Below are 23912 nucleotides of genomic sequence, written 5' to 3'. Positions count from 1 at the left end.
TTAGGTATGTTTAGGTAGGTATTGTTTTTTTTTAATAATTTACTTGGGTTAAGTTGGGCACTAACGGTAAAATTAGGGTTTTGGTTAGAAAATGAATCTCCGCGAAAGCAACAGAGGTGATATATAAAGTAGGTACGAATAGATTTCTACTTTGACGTCACTGCACTTTGCATTTGCAGAAAAAATAACTTAAAAGTAACAAACAATTAATGCTTTCACGCCTTGTCAAGAAATAATGTAGGTATACGCTGCATTAGATGGGGTTGGGATCTCAATCAATATCATGTTAGTGATGACAACACGGCACATTGAAAGCATCTAACGATCTCTTGTCAAGAATTGACAAATATATCGACTAGTAAAAATTACCCTTGTTTCACAAAATAATTGTCATTAAATTTAAGATGGACGGGCGGCTGCCGAGGCGGCTGAAAACAAAAAGTTTTCAAAGTATCAAGGTCTCGGCCCCCAATACCATTTTGTGGCATTCGGTGTCGAGACACTGGGGCCGTGGGGTCCAAGCGCTCATGTTCTTTTTAAAGAACTGTCGAAAAAGCTGGCCGATACCACCGGTGACCAGAGAGCTGGCAGCTTTCTCTCGCAACGCATTAGTATTGCCATTCAGCGAGGGAATGCTGCCAGCATCTTTGGCACAATGTCGCGGGGGCCTTTTTTAGATTTACTTTAGTTTAGATTAGTTTAGTTTTTAATTTTAGGTAGTTTTTAATTTTAGTTAGTTTTTAATTTTAGGTAGTTTTTAATTTTAGTTTTTAAATTTAGTTTTTAATATTTTTATGTTACTCATTATACTGTATTATTTTTATCGACCCTTATAAATTAATCTTATAGGTATTTACATGTGTTAAGACGCTTGGTATAATAAAAAGTATTTTGATTATATAAATTTAGGATATAATATTCCACAAGGATAAAAAGTAAGATGTAATTTTTTAATGCTATAACAATAAGATGGACAATTGTACCAAAATACCTGTCATGTTTATATGAAATTCTATACAAAACAATTTACGAAATTGTCACCTGTCACCTGTCACTTGTCAATTGTCACTCGACATGTATCACTGACAAATGTCGGTGTGGTGAAACAGAGGTCTATCATTTTTTGACAATTGTCGTACCTGTCGTACTTGGTGAAATAGGGGCCTGTGTCGAAACGTCGCGTCGTAAAATTCGCGTTAGACCCGTCTATAAATGTGTGTTCAAAACGCGAAAGTTTAAAATATTGTATATTTATGAGTAAGTTGTATGCATCCATATTTTTACACCTAACTGTACCTTACATTCACAGACAAGAATAGTAGGTAGTATTTACTATACTATCTACTATACTATTTTCAACAAAAGACTCTTCCTAGATGTAGATGTAGTGTAGGTCTTGGTACGATTTCTTACCCGGTTTTGCCAGGAAGACCGCCCTTACCTCTCTCCATACCCTTGGAATATAGCTTAGGGCTATACTTGCCCTGTATAATTCCACCAGATTCTCCTTTATGTATCTATATCCTTTCTGCAGTAGTGCCGGCAGGATTCCGTCAGGGCCCGCAGCCTTGAAAGACGCAAAGGAGTTGATCGCCCACTCAACCCTCTCCTTCCCTCCCAGTCGGACTCCTCCCGACCTTCCTGTTCCCCTATTTCTGTCACCTCTACCCAGTTCAGAAAATGTGATTTCAGCTTGACGCTTAATATCTCTTCCGGTTCCGTAACCAAGTCTCCATTTATTCTCAAACTACCCAGTTGGCATGCTCGGTCTCCTGTTAACAGTTTTACCACTCGCGCCCCCTCTGAATATATGTTTATTTCTCCCGTAAACCTCCTCCAGCCCTCTAGTCTAGCTTTCTCTCTCAGTCTGGTGTATTTGTTCCTGACCTCTCTGTACGCGTCCAAGCTCTTAGAGTCATCCCTTTTGGTTGCTACTCTGATTGCCCGACGCACCTTTTTCCTTACCTTCTGCATTTCTCTATTCCACCAAGGTTGCCCTTTCCCTGTTTGCACTAGTTTCTCCGGGCATGCCTTGTGGTATGCTCCTATTATGATCTCATTTAGTCTGAGTGCCCCATATTCTAGGTCATTCACATTCTCATACCTGACTCCCGAAGCAGTTGCTTCCCTTAGCTCTTCGTACTTCATCCAGTCTGCTTTACGTGGATTTCTTACCTTCATCTTTTCTAAGCGACATTCGATGCTGTAGAGTATCCTGCGGTGGTCAGACATGCTATCCCTCTCATCCACCCTCCAGCTCTTTACCTTGTCGCCCATCTCTATAGACTTGTCCTATGATTGGACATGTGATTATTCTAAAATAAAATAAGTTTAGCTCAACTTTCACGTTTTATAATTTTAGAGAGGGCATATTTTCTTGTACTTGTAAGAGCTACATGTGAAGTACCTACCTAAAATTCATGTTTTTTGTCGGATGGGCCGTATAAGATACCTAAGAAGTATTAAATATAAAACGATATTGTTTTTGTTGGTTCAGAATTCATTAAAAGCAATCCTATCTCCAGTATTGGCTTACAGACAAAAAATAAACCAACAAATAAGAAAAATAATTGAATTGTGTAAAAAACAATTGAATTGAAAAAACAAACGACACTCAGGTTCAGCGCCCGATTGACAGTGAAATCAATTAAATGAATCGCAATGAATCGTCATCAAGATCGATTAAGTAGTAAATCTGTATCAGCGCTCAGGTGGGGAAAAATACTGAGACAGTTACTAGGATTAATAGTTCTACTAAGTATTAGAGTTTATTGAATTTGGTTAAGACGGGGCGGAAAACCAGGAAATTAGAAGGGAACAAAAGATATGGCGCGCCGCGCGAAACTTGCGACGGAAGAAATGGCTACCGCGCAGGTTTTACCTACCTTTTATCTCAATTACTCTGAGAAAATATACTTCCGTTTAAAATTTTGCTCATCAGATCCCTCGAAAATATCACAGTAAGTGATATTTTAATAACAAAATGATACTGCTATGTTACGCAGTGTACCGTTACCGATATACAACTGATAATAAATTAAAATCAGACATGTTTTCGTGTTTTTTCTTTCTATCAAGAAAACTTTAACCTTTTAAAGGTTTTGGTTAGAGTTTGCCCGTGCAATTATAGTCTAGTTTCAGTATAAATTTTGCATGGCATTTGCTTTGGCCGTCACTGTCTATTTGATACAGGAATGTTGCGGATGTTGATTTTTTGACATCGGATACGGATATTTAAAGGCTCACATCCGCGGATGCGGATGCGGATGTCAAGATGTAAGAAACGTCAAATACTACATTTTAGTATTTTTTTATTAAAAAAATGATACGTTTAGTATTTGAGCAAGAATATAGGTGCGTTAAATTTAATAAACAGTAACTTGGTCGACTTTTCTGGATCTAGACGATTTCGTTATAGGTAATGAGAAAATTACCAAGCAGTTACGCCGCTGCTAAAGGGGCCCACTGATTAACAGTCCGCCGGACGGTATCGGCCTGTCAGTTAGAACAAAATTTGGACAGTTCCGAACAACTGACAGGCCGATACCGTCCGGCGGACTGTAAATCAGTGGGCCCCTTAAAACGTTCCTGTACCGACTTGTTCGACATCCGCATCCGCATTAAGCTCCACATCGATTTTATGCGGAATGCGGATTTTGAAAACAATGCGGAAGTTCCGCAGTTGCGGATGCGGATATTCGCAACATCCCTGATTTGATGCTAACTGTACTTACCTAGCTAAAGTAGACAATATTAGGTACTTCAAAAGACAAGTTTGAAGATTGGACGCTTGAGAAATTACTTACTTTAATAATGAATGTTAAGAAAATATGTGCATCCATCATGTCCGTCGAAACTTTTCTGTCGTGGCTCATCTTCAATCAAAGTTGGAAAGATACTTTCACTATAATCTACTTACTTCATTCTTATACTTTTATTTTCTTTCTGTAATCTAAGTACTTAGATTTGATTTTCCATGGCTGAATTGTTTTTATGTGGTTATTATATAGGTACTTGCACATTAGAACAAGCATAAGAATACCTGATAGTCATTGATGTATGGATTAAAGATTTTCTATTCGTTTACAATGTGACTGATCTCATTGAAAGTTACCCACCCATTCGTCGCTTCGTCACTCATTAAGGAATTCATTAAATTTTAGACGAGTTACAATAATACGAACTGTATAAAGCTAAAGTTCAATAAAATTAAAAACGTCTTAGTTATCTATTTACAAATTCTTACCAACTTCTCTGTGGATGATAGTGACATCGGTGAACAATGGCTTCAACCAATGCTTAGGCACAGCTCAAAATACGTGGTCAAACATTGGTTAAAGGTATAGTCTCTGCGACAATTTTCTTCATTTTGACAGCTTCTTTCCTTGATTCATAGCGACACCGACAGGCAATGGCCACAACCAAAGCAGGGGCCCACAGATTACCAGTTCGCCGGAGATATCAGCCTGTCAGTTGTTCGGTTTTGTCACCTTTTGCGTTTAACTGACAGGCTGATATCGTCCGGCGAACTGGTAATCTGTGGGCCCCTTTAGACACGGCTATAACACGTGTTCAAGTATTGGTTAAAGGTATCGTCTCCGAGATAAATGTCTTCATTTGGACAGCTGCCTTTCGTTTTTGATGGATTAATGCTGACATCAACATGCAATGGCTTCAACCAATGCTTAGACACGACTATAACACGTGTTCAAGTATTGGTTATGTCTTCGAGACAAATTTCTTCATTTGGATAGCTGCCTCTCGTTTTTGGTGGATTAATGCTGACATCGACATGCAATGGGTTCAACCAATGCTTAGGCACAACTATAAAACGTGTTCAAGCATTGTTTAAAGGCATCGTCGCCGAGACATATTTCTTCATTTGGACAGCTGTCTTTTTTTGATGGTGGATGCAATGGGTTCAACCAATGCTTAGGCACAACTATAAAACGTGTTCAAGCATTGGTTAAAGGAATTGCCTTCGAGACTTTTCGCGTTTTGCACTGATTAATGCTGAAATTCTAGCATAAAGTCAAACTTGTATTTAAAGGGGCCCACTGATTAACAGTATGCCGGACGGTATCGGCCTGTCAGTTGTTCGGAACTGTCAAAATTTTGTTCTAACTGACAGGCCGATACCGTCCGGCAGACTGTTAATCGTGGGCCCCTTAAAAGAAGTTTAAATGAATAATACCATCAATAATATGCTTTTCATCACACTCGCTCAGTAAATGTGGAATTGCACGCAGGTTTAGCGGGAGTTATAGAAAAAGCGTTCTCCCTAGGGAGTTATGAAGTTTCTACTGCCATAATTAAGTTTTTTTGTCTTTATACTTAATTTTTGTATCGCAAGTGTGATGAAAAACATTGTATGTAACTCGGGGCGTAATAATATTGCAAACTCGAGTCTATAAATCGCTCCGGCAAGCCGTCGCGTTTTATTTTACTCTCGTTTGCAATATTCTACTTACGCCCCATGTAGGCCATGTAGCACAATGTACTATTGTCTAATAAAACCCCATTATTACCCCTTCTTCATAAAACTTTACTAGCCTAAATTACTTAATATTAAATCCGTCTTTGTCAGGCTCGTAAAATCGTCCAACTCGTTGGGGGTAGTTGGTATTAAAATTTATAACAACCTGAGCCGTGAAATAAAAGAGGCGGCTTCTTACGAGCTATTTGTTACAAAGTTAAAAGCGTTTTTTAATGTCACGTATTTAACCGGTCAAGTAATTAATCGAATTTGGGTAGTTTAAAAAAATAGAAATGGATACTAAAATTAATAGATTGGCAACAAAAATGGAGCTTTAAAATTATATATCAATATGAGTTGTATTTTAATGCCCGTATAGCTTTTGTTTATTAATAGGCAGGTACAGTCAGCCAAGAAAGTGGTCTACCACTTTTCGACTCTATCATCTGATTGATAGAGTCGCCTATCACTTCAAGTTCCCTAATAGTATTTTATACAATTGTGATATAATAGAGAGCTTTTCAGTCGAGTACCGTGTTTAGGCAACGAAGCTTGCTGAGTTGGCTAAGTAAGGTACGAGATTGAAAAGCTTGATTATATCACTATTGTATACAATACTTTTTCTACGAGTTAACAAAAATAATACTTTAAACTAGTAGAATCATATCTTAGGTAAACAAACCAAAAGTATACAACTAAGATACGCGAGCAGCCGCGATACCTTCATACTCGTACGCTCCCCGGCCGCGGCCCGGCGGGCTGGTCAACGACACCTTCTCGTAACTCATGAGGCCCTGGTACTTGCTCCTTGCTAAATTCAATTTTTAAACAGGTTTTTCCTTGTCCTTGAAAGTCCTTGAAAGGCGAACCAGGGTAAACGTTATGAACCGTTTATACCACCCTCGTTGTCGCAGATGATATACAAGAAAAATGTTTTTAATATGTGCATCATTGTATACAACAATCTCCCGGAGGAACTAAAGCTGCTAGAGGGAAACGCTTTTAAACGCAGTTTGACAAACTGGCTCTCAGAGCGTTGTTTCTACAGCGTAAAGTCGTATCTCGAATACCAGCAATACTCAAATTAGTGATATTTAGTTATTAATTGTATTGTGATATGCCTATTATGTTAATTTTTTTTATTATTTCAATTTGACAAATTATATTTATTTCAATTTATGATTATAATGATGAATTTGTACGCTTGCATGCAAGCTAGGTACAAGATCTGTAACACCATTTATATTGTAACATCCCCATACTGTATCAATGCAAATAAATAATTTCTGAAATAATTTCTGATTTCTCGATTTTAGCCACCGTAGCCTATGGAGACTAACAAGTAACGCTAAGCGGTTTTCGTAATCTATGGATGTTCCTATATTAAAGGTGTCACATGCGCGTTTCTGACTTATGGAGCAATTGTTCCTACAATACAACCTAAAATTAGTAATTAATTTGAGCTATGGTTTTGTTTGTTTCATCCTCTTGACCGCGGCGAGCGGTGATTGGTCAATTTCATTATAGTAGTATATAATGACTAAACTGTATCGAAATGAATATTATAGTTGAATTGGGAGCCCATAAATTAAAAGTACCCAAATGCAGTTTGGTATACGAAATCTTAATTCAGGAATTACAGTCGACGAGTAGAAAAAAATATTTTAGGTGGCTTGATTTTGCTGCCAATTTTTTAATAATATGATGCTTATATTTGAGGCTAATATAATTTTATTGGCGCTAAAATATTAATGCACAGTCAACTTATAATTTATTGTTATAAGCCCAATGTAAGTTCCTGATTAATATTTTAGTTGCCCGAATAATAATAAGCCATTTTTAATTGACCGAGCATTCTATACAGTAAAAGAATTTTATAGTAAATTTAATGTAAAATGATTCCTTAATATACTAAACATTTGTATTTTTCGTTTTCTCATGGTTTTATTGACATTTGTATATATTATTACTATTTTAACGTTTGTAAATATTCCTTTGTCATTTGAATATATTGCTTTTTAATTTAGTGTAAGTTACCTATGTTATGTTTTTTTATTTTTATTTAATAATATATTGTATATTTTGATTTTGACATTCAAATTGAAATTGAAATATAAGTACATTAATTTTATCCCCTGCGTAAATTCACAAGTCACAAGTGATAGAAGAAGACAAACGATTAATAACTAATTTAGGCTTGTAGAGTATGTAGAGTCTGTGCGGGAAGAGAAGAGTCGTGAAATTTTTGGGGCACAATACATTCCACGACTCTTCTCTTTCCGAACAGACTCTAGCGCGTTCATGAATAACGCCATTGGTGACTATGTCATATACTTAAACAGACAGAAAACAGAACCATTGTACCTGAAGAGCTTAAAGACACTGTTTTAGTAGGTACTGAGTTTATTAGTAGTAGTTTATTTTTGGTACCTAACGTACTTACATCGCCCAAATGCGGTCTCCATAATATAGTATTGTGTCTTTTTATCGAAATTGTGTGTATCACCAATGTTCTAAAATTAAACTTCACAAGTGATACGAAATCGGATAAAATTCACAGAAGTACCTACTTATTTCACTACACTCTTCAAAATAAAAATATTTCTACTAAACTACTGTTCAATTTCACTATCAAACAAATATTTATAATTTATAAGCTTTTATCACTAACTTCCATGTTAAGACACATGTGTTCTTATCAAAGAGATGAACTAGAATGACCGGCCGTGATATTTTAAAGTACTCTTGGTGAATAATATTATTAAATGAGACTAATAAATAACATTTCCTGTTTGTGTCATTGGTCATTATACGCTCACCCAACGTCATACGGGCATACTAAAAGGAATGACTAGGTACCTATTTATATAAATTTCACTTGAAAGTTCAAACTCTGCGGTTTGGGGAATTCTTGTAGAATAAATTAATAATTACTTATACTTACAAGAACTTCGCCGCCGTTACACTACGCTAAGTTACGTTCCCATTTTAAAACGACGTGCTGTAATAACTTGAAACTTGGCATGAACAATTGAACATTAAATTAATATATACGTATGTGTGTGTATTAAAATTTCTAGAAACGAATAGGTACTAATACCAGACATATACTTGAATATGTCTGCATGTATATTTTTAAATTGAGAGCGTATATAACTTTGATTGTATGGTATGGGAGTGGACTTTTAATAGAGTAATAAAACTTCAGACAGGTTTGTGAGTCGGTTTTTTTTACTAATAAAGATTATCAATCGCGGAGTGTGATGGTACCTTTTATCGTTTTCTTCCCACTATCATACAACCACTCCCACAAATGCAACTAAAGGCCCAACCAAGGCTACTTGATGGGTTTTTAATACCCCTAATGGATATAATCTGACACACCCTGTCATATACTGGCGTTTGTTATAGTTTTTATCATTTTTATAATCCCTTAAGAGCATCCCATCGCGTGTATGTATAAAGACGCCCACACATAAGAGCACTTCAGCATGGTTATGATGGTTGCACTTTATAACTTATTAATTATTAATCATCCATAGGTATATTTTAATGTTAAAAAATACTTTATTTATATGTAAGAAATCCGCAACGCAGGCTTCGTCCGGTGGCTACAAATGCAAATCAGCAACATGCTTCGTTAAAAGTTAAACAAAATAACCGTCACGAATCGTACCTGGCTCAAATGTTCCCATTACGCTGGCAGCTTTACCGCGATGAATAGCTTAATGAGATCTGTTGGACCAGGTACGATCCGGACCGAGGGTCGCACCCCCTGTCCCTCACCCTTACTTATTATTATGTCATGTAACTACTGGCCACGGTGGCGGATGATTAAATCGCGACCATAAGCTCGCTGATTAAGCGGCTACAGACGGGTGGTTTAAGACTTACAGCCCAATGCTTCTAAGAGATCACCGCGGTGCGATACCGATCTGTCAGTATCAAAAGTGACGTTGATTGAAAAAATGTCACGTTTGACACTGACTACTCGTCATCGTACCGCAGTGATCTCTTAGAAGCATTGTTCGAATACGGCCTACTTTTTCGACGTGATCAGATTGTGCTAATGTGCGTAAATGAAATATCGTTTAAACAGACGTGCTGTTTCATAGGTAGTCCTCTGCTTTTGTTAATCCAAAAGCATAAAGCACAAGTATTACTTTTTATAAGCCACTGCTAGACAAAAAAGTGTCTTGACTACAACCTGTTTTAACTATATATTATGATCAAAAATAAGCATACAATAACATACGGTCGTTTTTATATTAGTGTCTTTTAGCTAAGTACTCTCATTTCAATTAAGCCTCAACACACTTAGAAAAAGAAAAGGCCTATTAAAAATATACGAGCACGCTTGCCTACACTCATTCATGTTCAACAATAGGTACCTACTCCATAAAAGAGACAATATAGATTTTATTGTGAATTCATTGCTGCAATCGTAAAAACGAAACAGGTATATAATCTTGGGGAGTGTTATGGAGACGATAACGTTATGGAAATGTTGCTTTGTTTTATCGGTAAAATAGATTGAACGCACCCTCCAATGGTAGGTACCTATTGATAATGCTTTGTATCTACACTACTATCGCCATGAAATTATGACGTATAAATAACACTTGCATTGCGGGTGCTATCAAAATCGTTGCAGACGTGTCTTAGTCTACTCTATTGGTGTTGGTTAATCTTTCGTATGCCTTGATCCGTATACCTCCCCGACAATGTGGACTGTAATTTGCAATTAATTAATTATTAATTCAGTAGCAAATTATTGACAAAGACATACGAAGGGTTAAAAGTCTTCTCAGGCCTCTGAACATTAATAGAAAGAGAATGGAAGCATTTGAAATATGGTGCTGGAGGCGTATAGAAGACGTTAGTTGGAGAGACGGTAACGAATGAGAAGGTGCTAAGAAGCACTAATGAAAGGAGAACTATCCTGAATACTATTGCAAATAGACGCGGAGAAATGATTGCACACTTAATACGACACGGCCACTTCATTAAAACTATCCTGGAGGGGCGGATAGGACGCAAGCAGGGTAGAGTAAAACCCAGACGCAGCTTTTTAGAACAAGTGAAAGACAGAAGCTGGTGTCGTATCGTATCAAGAGGTCAAGGCTATGGCTTATGAGAGGGAGAAATGGAAAATACTCCACCGACAAGAGGATACCTCTTAAATTGAAGAAGAAGAGAAGAAAGGAAAAGTAGGGGTTGTATCGTATCAAAAAGTCACCGACAAAAGAATATTTCTTAAGTTAATATTTCTTAATGATGATGAACATTAATGACTCACTGTTTAATCCCCAGGGACAGCATATACACCGAAAAGTCCATGAATATGACAGACGTAGTGGAGTGGTACACCAACGCTAACGCGGCGCTGCTCAACCATCTCACTAAAGAAATTAAGGACACAGACAGCAGTACCATATGGAGGTAAGGCAAATCTCATTTTTAACCGACTTCAATACCAAGAAGGAGGAGGTTTTTAACATAAACACCCAGAATTCCATGAATATAACAGACGTAGTGGAGTGGTACACAACGCTAACGCGGCGCTGCTCAACCATCTCACTAAAGAAATTAAGGACACAGCAGTAACTACCATATGGAGGTAAGGCAAATCTGATTTCTTATTACAAATCTCTTCATCTTCTTCTTCCTCGCGTTATCCCGGCATTTTTGCCACGGCTCTTGGGAGTCTGGGGTCCGCTTGACAACTAATCCCAAGAATTGACGTAGGCACTAGTTTTTACGAAAGCGACTGCCATCTGACCTTCCAACCCAGAGAGGAAACTAGGCCTTGTTGGGATTAGTCCGGTTTCCACACGATGTTTTCCTTCACCGAAAAGCGACTGGTAAATATCAAATGATATTTCGTACATAACTTCCGAAAAACTCATTGGTACGAGCCGGGGTTTGAACCCGCGACCTCCGGATTACAAGTCGCACGCTCTTACCGCTAGGCCACCAGCGCTTCCTTCGATTCTTATTACAAATCTCCTGTAAACTGAAATAGGTATCCTAACCTAAAGAAAAACTGGCCAAACCCTTCAGTGGAAAACGATGTGTTCAGCTTACGCGTTACATGAATTAATACATAACTAACTCATAAATAACGAATAACTATTGTTACAACAATTTTGTTCTAGATATTTAGTTGGCTTCAAGAACATCCTCCGGAGCATAGAGTGCAAAGGCATCGCGTCCGTTCTAGGAATCAATTACTTTGGGCGCGGTACATTGCAACCGAGAGCACACGAAAGGTAGGCAATACCATGGTCTAATAAAACATGGTCTTCTATTCCCAGAGTGACACAGGCCTACGTCACAATAACATGGCCGCTATATATAGCGCTATCGCATATTATCATATAGCGCTGTCGCATGATGACGTAGGCTTGTGTCAGTTAGGTGACCTAGAAAAGACGGGAATAGAGTACCAGGCGGAGTATATTATTATACCATGGGCAATACACAAAATTATAGTCTGTATCTTTAGGCATTTAAATAAAAGTAAACAAAATCTACCCTCAAATGGCCAAGCCAGTTGAGGGTAGATGAAAACATTACATGATCAAATAATGTAGGTTAATGTCAGGTCGTTCAGTGACTGATCCAGGCGGTTTTGTATTTGGTCGGTTAACCAATAAATGTTATAACTACCCGAAAATGTACTAATAATTTGTTTACTTTTATTTAAATACCTAAAGATACAGAGTATAGGTACGTCTCCTTTTAGTAGGTAATACAGATAATTGGAGTTCATTATGTAACAATGAGTTAAACGACCATCAACTTCCTCGCGTTATCCCGGCTTTTTGCCACGGGTCATAGGAGCCTGGGGTCCGCTTGGCACCAATCTCGAGAATTGGCGTAGGCACTAGTTTTTACGAAAGCGACTGCCATCTGACCTTCCAACTCAGAGGGGAAACTAGGCGTTTTTGGGATTAGTCCGGTTTCCTCATGATCTTTTCTTTTACCGAAAAGCGACTGGTAAATATAAAATGATATTTCGTAGGTACTTACATAACTTCGAAAAACTCTTTGGTACGAGCTAGAGTTTGAACCCGCGACCTCCGGATTAAAAGTTGCACGCTCTTACCGCTATAGCTGGTTTGTTAGTGCACATCGTTGTATGGGGACCTTGCACTTTGTGACTATGCGCTGAAACTTGGCAAAGGAGACGTTAGAATTTATTTTCTCCCTTCAATATTTTTTTTTAATATTGATCCTAGCGAAATAAGTAGCACTTATTTTATAAGAAATCTGAAACAGATTATTTACGTAACAGATTTTTTTTTTGCTGTGGGCTACCGTTTACGATTTATTTACGAAGAACTAAAAAAAAAAACGGTTGTATAACCAATTATAAGTAACTTTCCCACCTTAATATTAGATCACTCTGACCCACGCTTAATATTATTTTTTATCTCCCATTTATCAACTGATTTCTATAATAAACTATATATTTTTTAAAGCGTAATAAGTGTAGCTTTACGACTATATTTTTTAGATTCAGATTCCTGCTACACTTAAAAAAAACGGTAATTATAAAACAAAAAACAAAAATACGTTTTTTTAGTCTTTTCTACTTTATTCTTTTTTTTTGTTAGAAAGTGCATTGTTTTTGTTCTAAAAATAGATTCCTCATTCTCAATTTATCCGAAACTGATATATTACATGCCCTAATAGGTACAGTTTTAGATAAATGTTGCTCCAAGTGAAGCGTGGCAGCGTCGAACTTCCCCCCTTCCACTAAATGAGAGGCGGCTCTCGACGGCTCCCAGTCTGTATCTGCTCATGACCAGCTAAGAACCAACTGTGCCAAGTTTCAGCGCATAGTCACAAAATGCAAGGTGTCGTGCACTAACAAACCAGCTATAGGCTAGGCCACCAGCGCTTCAATGAGTTAAGCGACCAATCAAAACATAAAGTTAATGCAGTTCCAAAAATAATTTCTTCTGTCTTATTGAAAGGGGTGGAATTAATCGCGATAACAGACTTCGTTAGAAGATATTCGCATATTCGTTACATAGCAAAGGTTTCTGAGTATTGACATACTCAGAAACCTTTGCTATCTAATGTATACTATGTCATGTATGTATGTCAGTAATATTGAAATTTAAACGCAGCTTCAACGAGAACTCGAGCGTTGAATATATCATTAGGTGATGAGAGGTATTGAGGGAAGAGATTATATTAGCTACTAGCCTACTAAGTAAATCATATTAAATAAAATGTAAATTTTTATTTAATAAACGTACTAAATAAAACAAAATATTTAAGCAATAAGTTATTCATGGAATAAAACAATGTTTATTTACGCGTCTGGCATTTACGGCCTTAATTTTGTTATCATTATTTTGTATGTGGGTGTATTTTGCACAATGTTATTTTAAATTTTCTCAGTCTACTCGTGGCCACGTGTGGTAATGTAATGGGCCCAAAACGTCGGAATGTATTTTAAATTAATTATACGCTATGTAAACTGTTTTAAATTGTTTTATTTCACGAATAATTATACCGGTAGCCGACGACAATATTCTTTTCAGGCAATTCTGTATCTTTTATTCTTATTAAACAATTTTGATTACACTCGGGGGCAAAAATACGTTGTCAATTTTTTTACTGCGGCATAAGGTGGTGAAACTGGAGCTATGCGGTCCCAGTACATGTCATCTCGAAACTTAAGTCATGCTGGTGACAGCAGGGTGTCATCTATTGGGCATTAGCATGTCGAGCACTAGTACCACCACCTTATTGTTGATAACTTTAATAACAAACGTTAGTCTTATGTATCAAAGCTAAAGGAGTATATATTCAAAATAATACGTTTTGTTTTAGTTAAATGATTGTATATTTATTTTTTAATGTCGTGTTGTAATATGTGTAAGATATAATATTCTTTGTCACCGTAATTTTGGGCCACCCTGTAATGTTAAATTTATAAAGCTGTCAGGGTTAAATTATAGTCTGTATCTTTAGGTATTTAAATAAAAGTAAACAATTATCAAACTGCACAACGGGACTTAATCGCGTATTTAAGTTTTAAGATTTACCTCCGACGTTTCGAGGACGGCGTTGTCCCCGTGGTCTCGGAGCAGACTGGCTCAAGTTGACATCAACATCTTCTAGCCGCGCGAGTTTTTCGAACTACCCCGAAAAACTCGCGCGGCTAGAAGATGTTGATGTCAACTTGAGCCAGTCTGCTCCGAGACCACGGGGACAACGCCGTCCTCGAAACGTCGGAGGTAAATCTTAAAACTTAAATACGCGATTAAGTCCCGTTGTGCAGTTTGATAATGTTTAATAATCGTGAAAGTTTAAAAAAAGTAAACAATTCTACCCTCAAATGGCTCCTTAAGCCAGTTGATGGTAGACGAAAACATTACATGATCAAATAATGTAGGTTATAGTCAGGTCGTTCAGTGACAGATCCAGGCGGTTTTGTATTTGGTTGGTTAGCCAATAAAAATAAATAAATATTATAAATATAAATCTAGTACCACGGTAAGCTCAATAAGGCTTGTGTTGTGGGTTGTGGATACTAGACGACGTTATAAATGTTATAACTACCCGGAAATGTACAAATAGTTTGATTACTTTTATTTAAATCCCTAAAGATACAGAGTATAGCTCCCCCGCGTTTATAACCTGTTTCTTTATCAGATGGACTTCAGTTCAATCTTCTGAATTCGATTGTAGATTCATAGCACACCTGGTCCTTGGAAGAGATCTACTGGACAACACCTTGAACTACGTGCCTTCGCTCATACCACTGCATGTGGACATCAAAGAAGACAGCCCGGAGTACAAGGAGTTGGAAAAGAAGTAAGTGTTTTTAAACACACATATTTAATTAATTTATATTTTCTCTAAGATTTATTTTCCTTTTTTTATTTTATCATTTTATTATTAGCCTATATGGTGTCCCACTGCTGGACAAAGGCCTGCCCCCTCGATTTCCATTCGACTCGGTTTTGAGCAATCTCCGGCCAGTTGTTGAGATATGCGTCCAGGTTGTCCCGCCCGTCCGGGCCTACCAGATTCTCGCCCGTCTTGCGGCACCCGTAGCTATTTTGACCCACCTCTGTGGGTGCATGCGGCAGACATGGCCGGCCCAGTCCTATATATTTCAGCTTGGCGGTCTTAGTAATGCGCGTTTATTAACGCAGCGTAGAGTTACGGATTCGGCCAATCCCTTTTACTCCTAGCATGCTGCGCTCCATAGCTCTTTGGCAAACCTTCAATTTGGTCTTTTAGCACCGTAGGTAAGGCCAGGCAGAATTCTTGAATTCTTAAAAAATAACAAATGATACTAATAAACACATAACATTTTGCCCAGGAACCAGTTAATCGTGGACAACAGTCTCCAGACTGGGAACCTGACTGAGGCCATATCTTACTTCGACCAAACGACCACTCTGTTGGACAAGCTCCGCGCCGTCCAGAAACAACTACGGGGGTATATCAGGTAAGAAGTGTAACCTCGAAGGCCATGGTAGGAACCTATAATACTTAGGGCCACTTGTAACATCCCACTAACCCGGGGTTAAGCGGTTAAACCGCTAACCCAGTGTCAAATTGTACTGGTAACCATAGTAACTAAGGTTTAACCGAACCCAGGGTTAGTGGAATGCAGCAAGTGGCGCTTATTAAGTCCGAAGCTTCGAGCAACACGGAAGGGAGGCGGCATTCGCACTATTTCCCCTCTGCCGAGGTACAAGATTAGCGCGTCAATCTAATCTAGCGCGGGTAATAAAACTAGTTGCACTTGGATTTTTCACTAGACCGAGTCCAGACGCGCGCGTGAACACTGCTGCACAAAAATGCCTGTTTGCTCGGTTTTTTGTTATAAAAAGAGGTCGGGGACATCAAATTTACAAAAAGAAAGTGTTACATTTCACATGTAAATTTTTTTTTTTACATATCATACGTTTAATTACATTCAAACACAATTATTATATTTTAGTCTCATGTAATTGTTGGATTTATCGATTTTGCTCGCTCAGTACAAATTGCGGATCGGTCGAGCGACAAATCCGACTTCTCATCTCTCAGAATACAATAACATACTTCAACGAAAATGTGTTAGTGTGCGTGTTGTGACACTTGTCACTCGTCCGTACACAAAAAGAGATCGAGGTTTGCAAGATTTGTCTTTGATGTGTGTCATTTTCTATGTATTTGTGTCGTCATTACAGATTGGATTTTGTATGTAAGTGTGTGAGAAGTGCGACTGTGTGCACCTTTCCCCCCGCGAAAAATGGCAGAAAAATTTGTACGGTGAGATATCGCTTGGGCCCCTCCCTTCCGATGTGTCGGAAGCCGGTGTTGCTCGAAGGTCCGAAGTAATTTAAATATTTTCTAGTCGGAATAGAGTTGCATTTGTTTTGTTTCGTTCAATTTTCAAACAAAACGTACCTCCTAAGGCCCAGACATACAAATAAAAAAATCCAAAATTTTCCACTGAAATTTGAATCTATACTGCAGGGAATAGAGTTGATTTTGTTTTGTTTGAAAATTTAACGAAACAAAACAATTGCAACTCTATTCCAATTTAATATGGTTTAATTTTCATCGAAATGATTAGGTACTATAGGTAGGACCTTGGGCCTTAGGAGGATAAAATCCATTTATAAAGTGAAACTTATTTTATTACGTGGATAAAGCCCTCCATAATTCTTCTGCAGGTGTTGAAAGTTCACGATAGTAACCTTAGACCCCTATAAAACTTTATTGGAAGTTTATAGCTATGGGTACCTTCCTAAATAATCAACTTGTAAATTCGCCATCAGATATATCGTAGCGGCCGAGGAGTTCAATAATATCTGAACACGCACTCATAACGCCTTGACAATACGTGTTCAGATATTTGTGAGCACCTTGGCTGCTCCGATATACTTGATGGGGACTGTATATAAGTATTATAGTACAACGAAGCTGGACATCGATTCAGATTGATCTATTTGTTAAGGTTTATAACTGGTTTTGACACGACCATGACGATTGTCTTGGTGACTGGCATGCATCTCACGAACAACTTTCACTTTCTCACAGTTTATTAAGCATATAATATATGGTGTTACTTTATTAGTTGCAGATAGTTTAACAGATGATAGTACTCGGTTCCTGGAGTATGTTTAAGTATGAAACATTTACGATGTTTTTTTTTTGAGAAAACTGAAAAAAATTGCTACGTAAAATAAAAACACCCTGTTAATGTGATTATTAAATGTGAACACATTGAACAGATTCTAGTACCTCTTTTACCTAACACCTAACTGTCTGGACACTTCACATTAGGTGTTAGGTAAAAGACGGTATCTTTATCTCAAAGTGCAACAATTTCCACAGCATCTAATATCAATCTAACCGCCCCACGTTGCAATCGCATATAATTGAATACGTGACTCGACCAGCCGACCGATGCCATTTGAATCTCAGGCTTAGCTATAGTAAAATAGATCTCAATTTAAATTGCCAGTCGTTGGGGTCGCCGGTATTTGTTCAGTGCGTATAAACTTTTATTAGATTAAGGTCGGAATTTGTTAAAGTGAAGCCGGGACTTTTTATTATACCTTGTGGCCGCTTTTACAGAGTGTTTTTCAAGGAACCGTAACATTTCAAATCATTGATGTAAATGATATTGTCTCCTTTGTTTCTTTTTGTATACCAATGTACATGTTATTATGTATACTGTATGTTATTGTAAAAATCTATCTATCTTTCTATTAATTCATGAGGTGTTTACTTAGGGAGTTTAGGCATACAAGGATCCACTGAAAGATTAGTTTATCGGACAAGCAAAGTGCAAGACTAAACTAATACTAATTTAGACGAAAATCAGAATAACAACCCACTTTAACATATCAATTACTTACATACCCTTTTCTTAATTATATTTTTAAGAATATTTTAACACATTTAGTGCTAGCGCAAGCTACGCTCTACAAGCGTAGCCGATAATATGGGAAAACCGTATGTAGCGAAAAGCGCCTACGAACAAAAACCCGCTTAGCGGGTCGCTGGCAGTGAATGTGTTAAAATTATACGGTATATGAAATCAATAAATGAGAAACCAATGCAATTTTATGACTGAAGGATTGAAGGATATGTTATAAGTTAAAGTTAAAGGTGGTTCCATTTGACAATTTGTGACGTTCTCATCAACCGTGAGCGTGTGGGCGTCCTTATGGTAAGGTACCACTTTGTCGCTTACCATAATGGCGCTCAGACAGGTTATTCGTATATAGATACAAGCAAATTTCGTCCTTATGGTAAGCGACAAAGTGGTACATTTTGATTGAGAACGTCACATTTGCATTAACCTTGCAATTGCAGAAGAATTGCGCACGAGTGCAGTTGGTAAGCTTTTCGCGAATAACTAAGCGGAACATTTACGTGAGAATGGGGACGGCTACCACGAGTCGGCATTTGACATTTACGTTAGAGACTGCGTGTAGTGTACTCGATCGAACTTTCCTCTGTATCGCATTAATACATCAGTGGGAGCGAGATGGACTGAGGTTATATCCTAAAATCTTGATTGTTATATTCAGGGAGGGAGTAACAGAGAGTTTGAGGGAGGCGCGCCGCAGCGAAGCAGTATGCGCTGGCATTCTGGTGCTAGTGTGTGTGGTGTCACCCATCATCATCGCTCTCGTCAGGACAGCCGTCAATACTATTCAGGTTTGACTTCTTTTACAAGTGTATTAATTGTCTCACAGCCGGACAAAGGCTCTCCTTTATACTTAGGGCATACTGAAAATTCCTGGACTAAGTAAGGAAAAAATAAGTCGTCTCATATAACAGAATCCAGAAACTTAGAAACTTTCAGTAGGGCCCACGTATCCACGGCTTTTTTCGGGCCAGTTGAAAAGGAAGAAGTCTATGCCGTCCAGCTATTCCGCTGCAGTTGGGGCTGCGAGTAAACCTGGCGGTCTAGCATGAGTTGCGTTCTCGCGCCTGACTCCATACATCAAGCTCGACTTCAAGTATGGACTCGCGCGCAAGAACGCAACTTATGCTAGACCGCCAGTTAACCAATAATAGATGAATTTGGTATACTTTACCGACCCAGTCAGTTCCATTTGAACATAACAGTTCTCAAACCTTTCATTAAATATATTCATTCACTCGCATATTTACCTACTCTCATATTGTATAACTAAATATATATACAACGCTGCAATAATGTTGCGATTTGCTTCCCGTACAAAAATCCTACAAATATTCATAAAATGGTACTTTTTTACAGGTTTACGCCACGAACTTGGCCGAGAAGGCACGAGAACTGGAATATGAGAAGGAGTTGAGCGACTCTCTCCTCTACGAGATGCTGCCAGCCACCGTGGCTAAACAGCTGAAGCAAACCCAGCAGGTAAATATAAACACATCTACTGCACAATTCAATTCAATTCAATTTCTTTAATGTTAAAATAACACATGTCAAACAAAATCACAATAGAGTTACAAAATATACAACTAACACTAAACACTAAACTAAAATCACTAACACTAAATTTAAAACACATAACCAGATCAAGGAAAGAAGAATAAAATAGCAATACTAAATACAAATGTCAAAAAAAACAATCTTTTAAACTTATACATCACAAATGTTTTAATAACAAAACTTCCGTGAGACAGACATATTAAACATATTAAAAATGGGTCACTCACGTATTTTAAGTCGAAAAACATGTCGAGCGTTTTTCAACTTAAAATACGTGAGTGACCCGTTTTTAATATATTTAATACATCACAAATGTCATTATTTACGAAATTATTTAATATCAAATTTACTGTAGAATTCCACAATTCAGGAAGTAAGTTCATATGCCATAGCATGGGGCATAGGCCGGTGACCCCTCGTTTTAGGTCCAAGTTGTTCAGCAGGGGATTGAACAATGATTTTATCATTTTACTTACTCAACTGCAGCTACGTCCCTGACACACCTAAGTGCCAACCCGTTTCCGTCACTGGAAAGCTACTGGTATCAAATAACACACTTATTTAGTCCACTGGTCTCACCGAGAGTCCAGGGCTACAGTTCCATGCTTATGCACTTTGCTAAGCTATACAATGTGGGACTTCACAACATGGTTGATTTTTTTCGAGAATGGATGCAGCTTTTTAACAACTAATTCCTTCACTGAAAAACAAACTGTTAACAAATATTTTGTACATACCGAGTGTGGCCTGTAATACGAGCAAAAAATGTAACTGTAGGCTGTACTCCTCATACTGAGCAACATTTGTTCAGCAACTTTTAAAAATAACTTGTGGTTTGATTTTTAATACACTTTAAAGTTTATTCTAAGACGCAATGTATTGCGAATTTTGTTATGTTTAAGGCGTGACAAGCAACGTCAATCACAATGATATGGCGTGGCGATGGCGTCCATTGAAGATAATATTTATTAATATTATGTATGAAAAACAGGGACTCTAAATACTTCATCATTTTTAAAAGTTGTAGAACAAAAGTGTCATCGTTTGAGGAGTACAATCTATGTTTTCATTATTTGCTCGTGTTACAGGCCACACCCGGTATATGTTCCGAAAACTTTCTGGGCATTGGACTGATGGCATGCGGATTGCATAGGTACTTCTCATACTTACAAAACTTCAAACAGTAGTCCGTAGCAAAAAATGTCGCTCCGGGTAGAATATTGCCCATGGGCTTCAAAACCATTTTGCATTCTCCCATTCGACCGTCAGGTAATCAAAGTAAATGTACTTTATGGTTATAAAGTTTAAAATGTAATGTCTTCCTTTCTGGTTCCCAGGTCCCGGCGGAATATTTTGCCTCGGTGACTGTCTACTTCAGTGATATAGTCGGGTTCACTGCAATTGCTGCCGTGTCCACTCCTTACCAGGTAAAATAGCTTATAAGGAAGGGGAGAGAAAATTCTTGTAAGTATACCTGTTTCCCCATGATTGTATATTTTTAACCAACTTCAAAAAAGGAGGAAGTTCCCTTTCGTTGGAACCTTTCTTTGGAAAATCCAAATTGTAAACAACGTTTTTGACGTGCCATTTAAGGAATATAATTATTTGTACCTATTATTGCATTAATATTTATAACAGTATGAATTATTTAAAATTGTATTAACAGTTAGTCATATGTAGTTAAACTGAAACTGATTCAGTATTAAACCACCAAACCACATTTTATTTAATGTAAATACATACTTAAATTAAAATTGTAATGTGAAATGTGTTTTATTGCGGTTTTATTAAATTTGAAATTGTTAACCACACAACTGTATTAGTTTTCATAATTAAATAGTCTAGGGATTTTAAAGGCTCAACACAGTTTGCTATGTTGTATGTGTTCAAATTGATGATATGGTTTGATGTTATATGATATGGATGATGGTACAGCAGGGATTTGCCGGCAAATAGGTTGAAGTGTGGTGCGTAATACCTAGACATAGATTAGCAAGCGTCTAAGGCAGGCCACAGGTGACCCTCACACAGGCAGCTTTCTCGCACAAAGATTGCTGCCTGCGTGATGGGCACCTTACCAAGAGCACAAAATTTTGATAGGTATTTTTAATTTTTTAGCTTTAGTTATTAGTTGTTGTTAATTTTAGTTTCATATTAATCTATTAACACTTATTATCCGGTCATCCCCACTTCCACCGACCGGTCGGTCGGTCGGTGGACCGGTCTGGCCTAGTGGGTAGTGACCCTGCCTATAAAGCCGATGGTCCCGGGTTCGAATCCTGGTAAGGGCATTTATTTGTATGATGATACAGATATTTGTTCCTGAGTCATGGTTGTTTTCTATGTATTTAAGTATTATATTTATATATTATATATATCGTTGTCTGAGTACCCACAACACAAGCTTTCTTGAGCTTACCGTGGGGCTTAGTCAATTTGCGTAAAAATGTCCTATAATATTTATTTATTTATTTTATTTATTATATAATATGTCGGACCCTGACACCAGAAAGACGTATTGCAGCGTTATAGTTCATTATTTTAGACGCCTGTATAAAATCGATTAGCAATGTTGAGCTACGTATTATTTGGTTGTAACAAAATAAATAAAGTTGCGTAGAGAGTAACGCCATCTATTGGCGCATTGTTGAAATAAAGTCGCGTAGAGAGTAACGCCATCTATTGGCGTGTTGTTGAACTAAAATGACAGGTAGAAGGCTTTGGAACGTCGAGAGGTTTCTCTCGAGTGAGCGTAGGCACGAGTTGGCGTTTTTGTCGGTATGTTGGTAGACTGGTCGAGCAGGTTTGCCAACTTGACTGAGGCGGGAGCGGAGAGGCTCCGCCGCTGGTAGTTCTTCTTGATCGGACCGCGCTAGAGATCGGACGTACTCGTTAGCCAACCTCGTGCCCAACTCGCTACGTTCCTGAAGGCTTATACCTAAAGGATTATTCTGATAGCTTATAAAATCCCGCGTTCTTTAACCATTTAGCTAAGTGTTTTATTTCAAGTGTTATTTTGATTTCTTATGTTTCATTAGAAGCTTACTTTTGTGAAATAAAGAAATGATGTGTTATGTGTTGTTTTAACTTGTTTTGAAAAGATTTGTCCCTCTGAGTTTGTTGCCGGTCCCATATAGGGCTAAATCTTCTCATGTTAGAGGCGTAGGGCTGGAGCCGGCCTAGTTTGACTTGAATAAAGATTTAAACGGTTTCTTTTTACTTTCATATCGCTCCCTTGAGTTAAACATAGCAATTAGTTCTTTTAAACATTTAGTACTGAAGTATAGTAGGCACTAGTATGGTTAACGAGTCCTAATGTTTATTTCATTCACTGGTAGCAATGGTAGCATACTGGTTTAGCTGTGAAGTAATACATTATCGTACTACCCCACGCGCCTACCGCCTTTGAGACCATCGTTATTCGACATATTAATATATCAATTATACAATAAAGGAGATTGATTGTACATATTTATAGATAATGTCGAGTATAGGGAAAATTGTTATATATTATTCTGTTATATTGATTTGTAATTCTTCATTTCATTCTTTCATTCTCAGCTACCAGTATTCACTAAGTAAATGAAAGAGATAATTAGATTGATTAGATTGCCTGCTAGGGTAGGTTTTGTTCTAAGCACTGTCTATGCTTTTACCGTTAATTAAGTTTTTCTCATCATATTACAGGTCATTAGTTTCCTGAACTCAGTTTACAAGTTGTTCGACGACCGTATCGAGTGCTACGACGTCTACAAAATCGAAACCATCGGCGACTCCTACATGGTTGCTTCTGGGTTGCCGGTCAGAAACGGTAAGGCGTTTTCGTTTTCACATTCGATGCTGATCCGCACGCCGCTCAGAAGCGCGAGCGGGACATCGCTTTACACAAAACCTACTAACCGATGCAACCAATGTCAATTCGAGAAAGAGTAGTACACTTGTGAGCATAGATAAATAAGTTAATCATTG

At 37.7% G+C, this 23912-nt stretch overlaps 1 protein-coding gene across 1 annotated transcript in view; it reads left to right on the top strand.

Annotated features, from left to right (window-relative positions):
• Positions 1-23912, top strand: part of LOC134796248 (uncharacterized) — a 94566-nt gene that overhangs the window by 61958 nt on the left and 8696 nt on the right. Inside the window, exons 5-12 of the mRNA XM_063768296.1 lie at positions 10790-10918; positions 11635-11748; positions 15191-15316; positions 15831-15959; positions 19048-19177; positions 19746-19868; positions 21281-21370; positions 23631-23754. Coding sequence (XP_063624366.1) covers positions 10790-10918; positions 11635-11748; positions 15191-15316; positions 15831-15959; positions 19048-19177; positions 19746-19868; positions 21281-21370; positions 23631-23754 — 965 coding nt within the window. The remainder of the gene's footprint in view (positions 1-10789; positions 10919-11634; positions 11749-15190; positions 15317-15830; positions 15960-19047; positions 19178-19745; positions 19869-21280; positions 21371-23630; positions 23755-23912) is intronic.

This window comes from Cydia splendana, chromosome 13, assembly GCF_910591565.1.
Source record: "Cydia splendana chromosome 13, ilCydSple1.2, whole genome shotgun sequence".
NCBI lineage: Eukaryota > Metazoa > Arthropoda > Insecta > Lepidoptera > Tortricidae > Cydia > Cydia splendana.
Note: the sequence above shows the minus strand (reverse complement) of the source record. Positions and strands in the feature narration are given on the sequence as shown.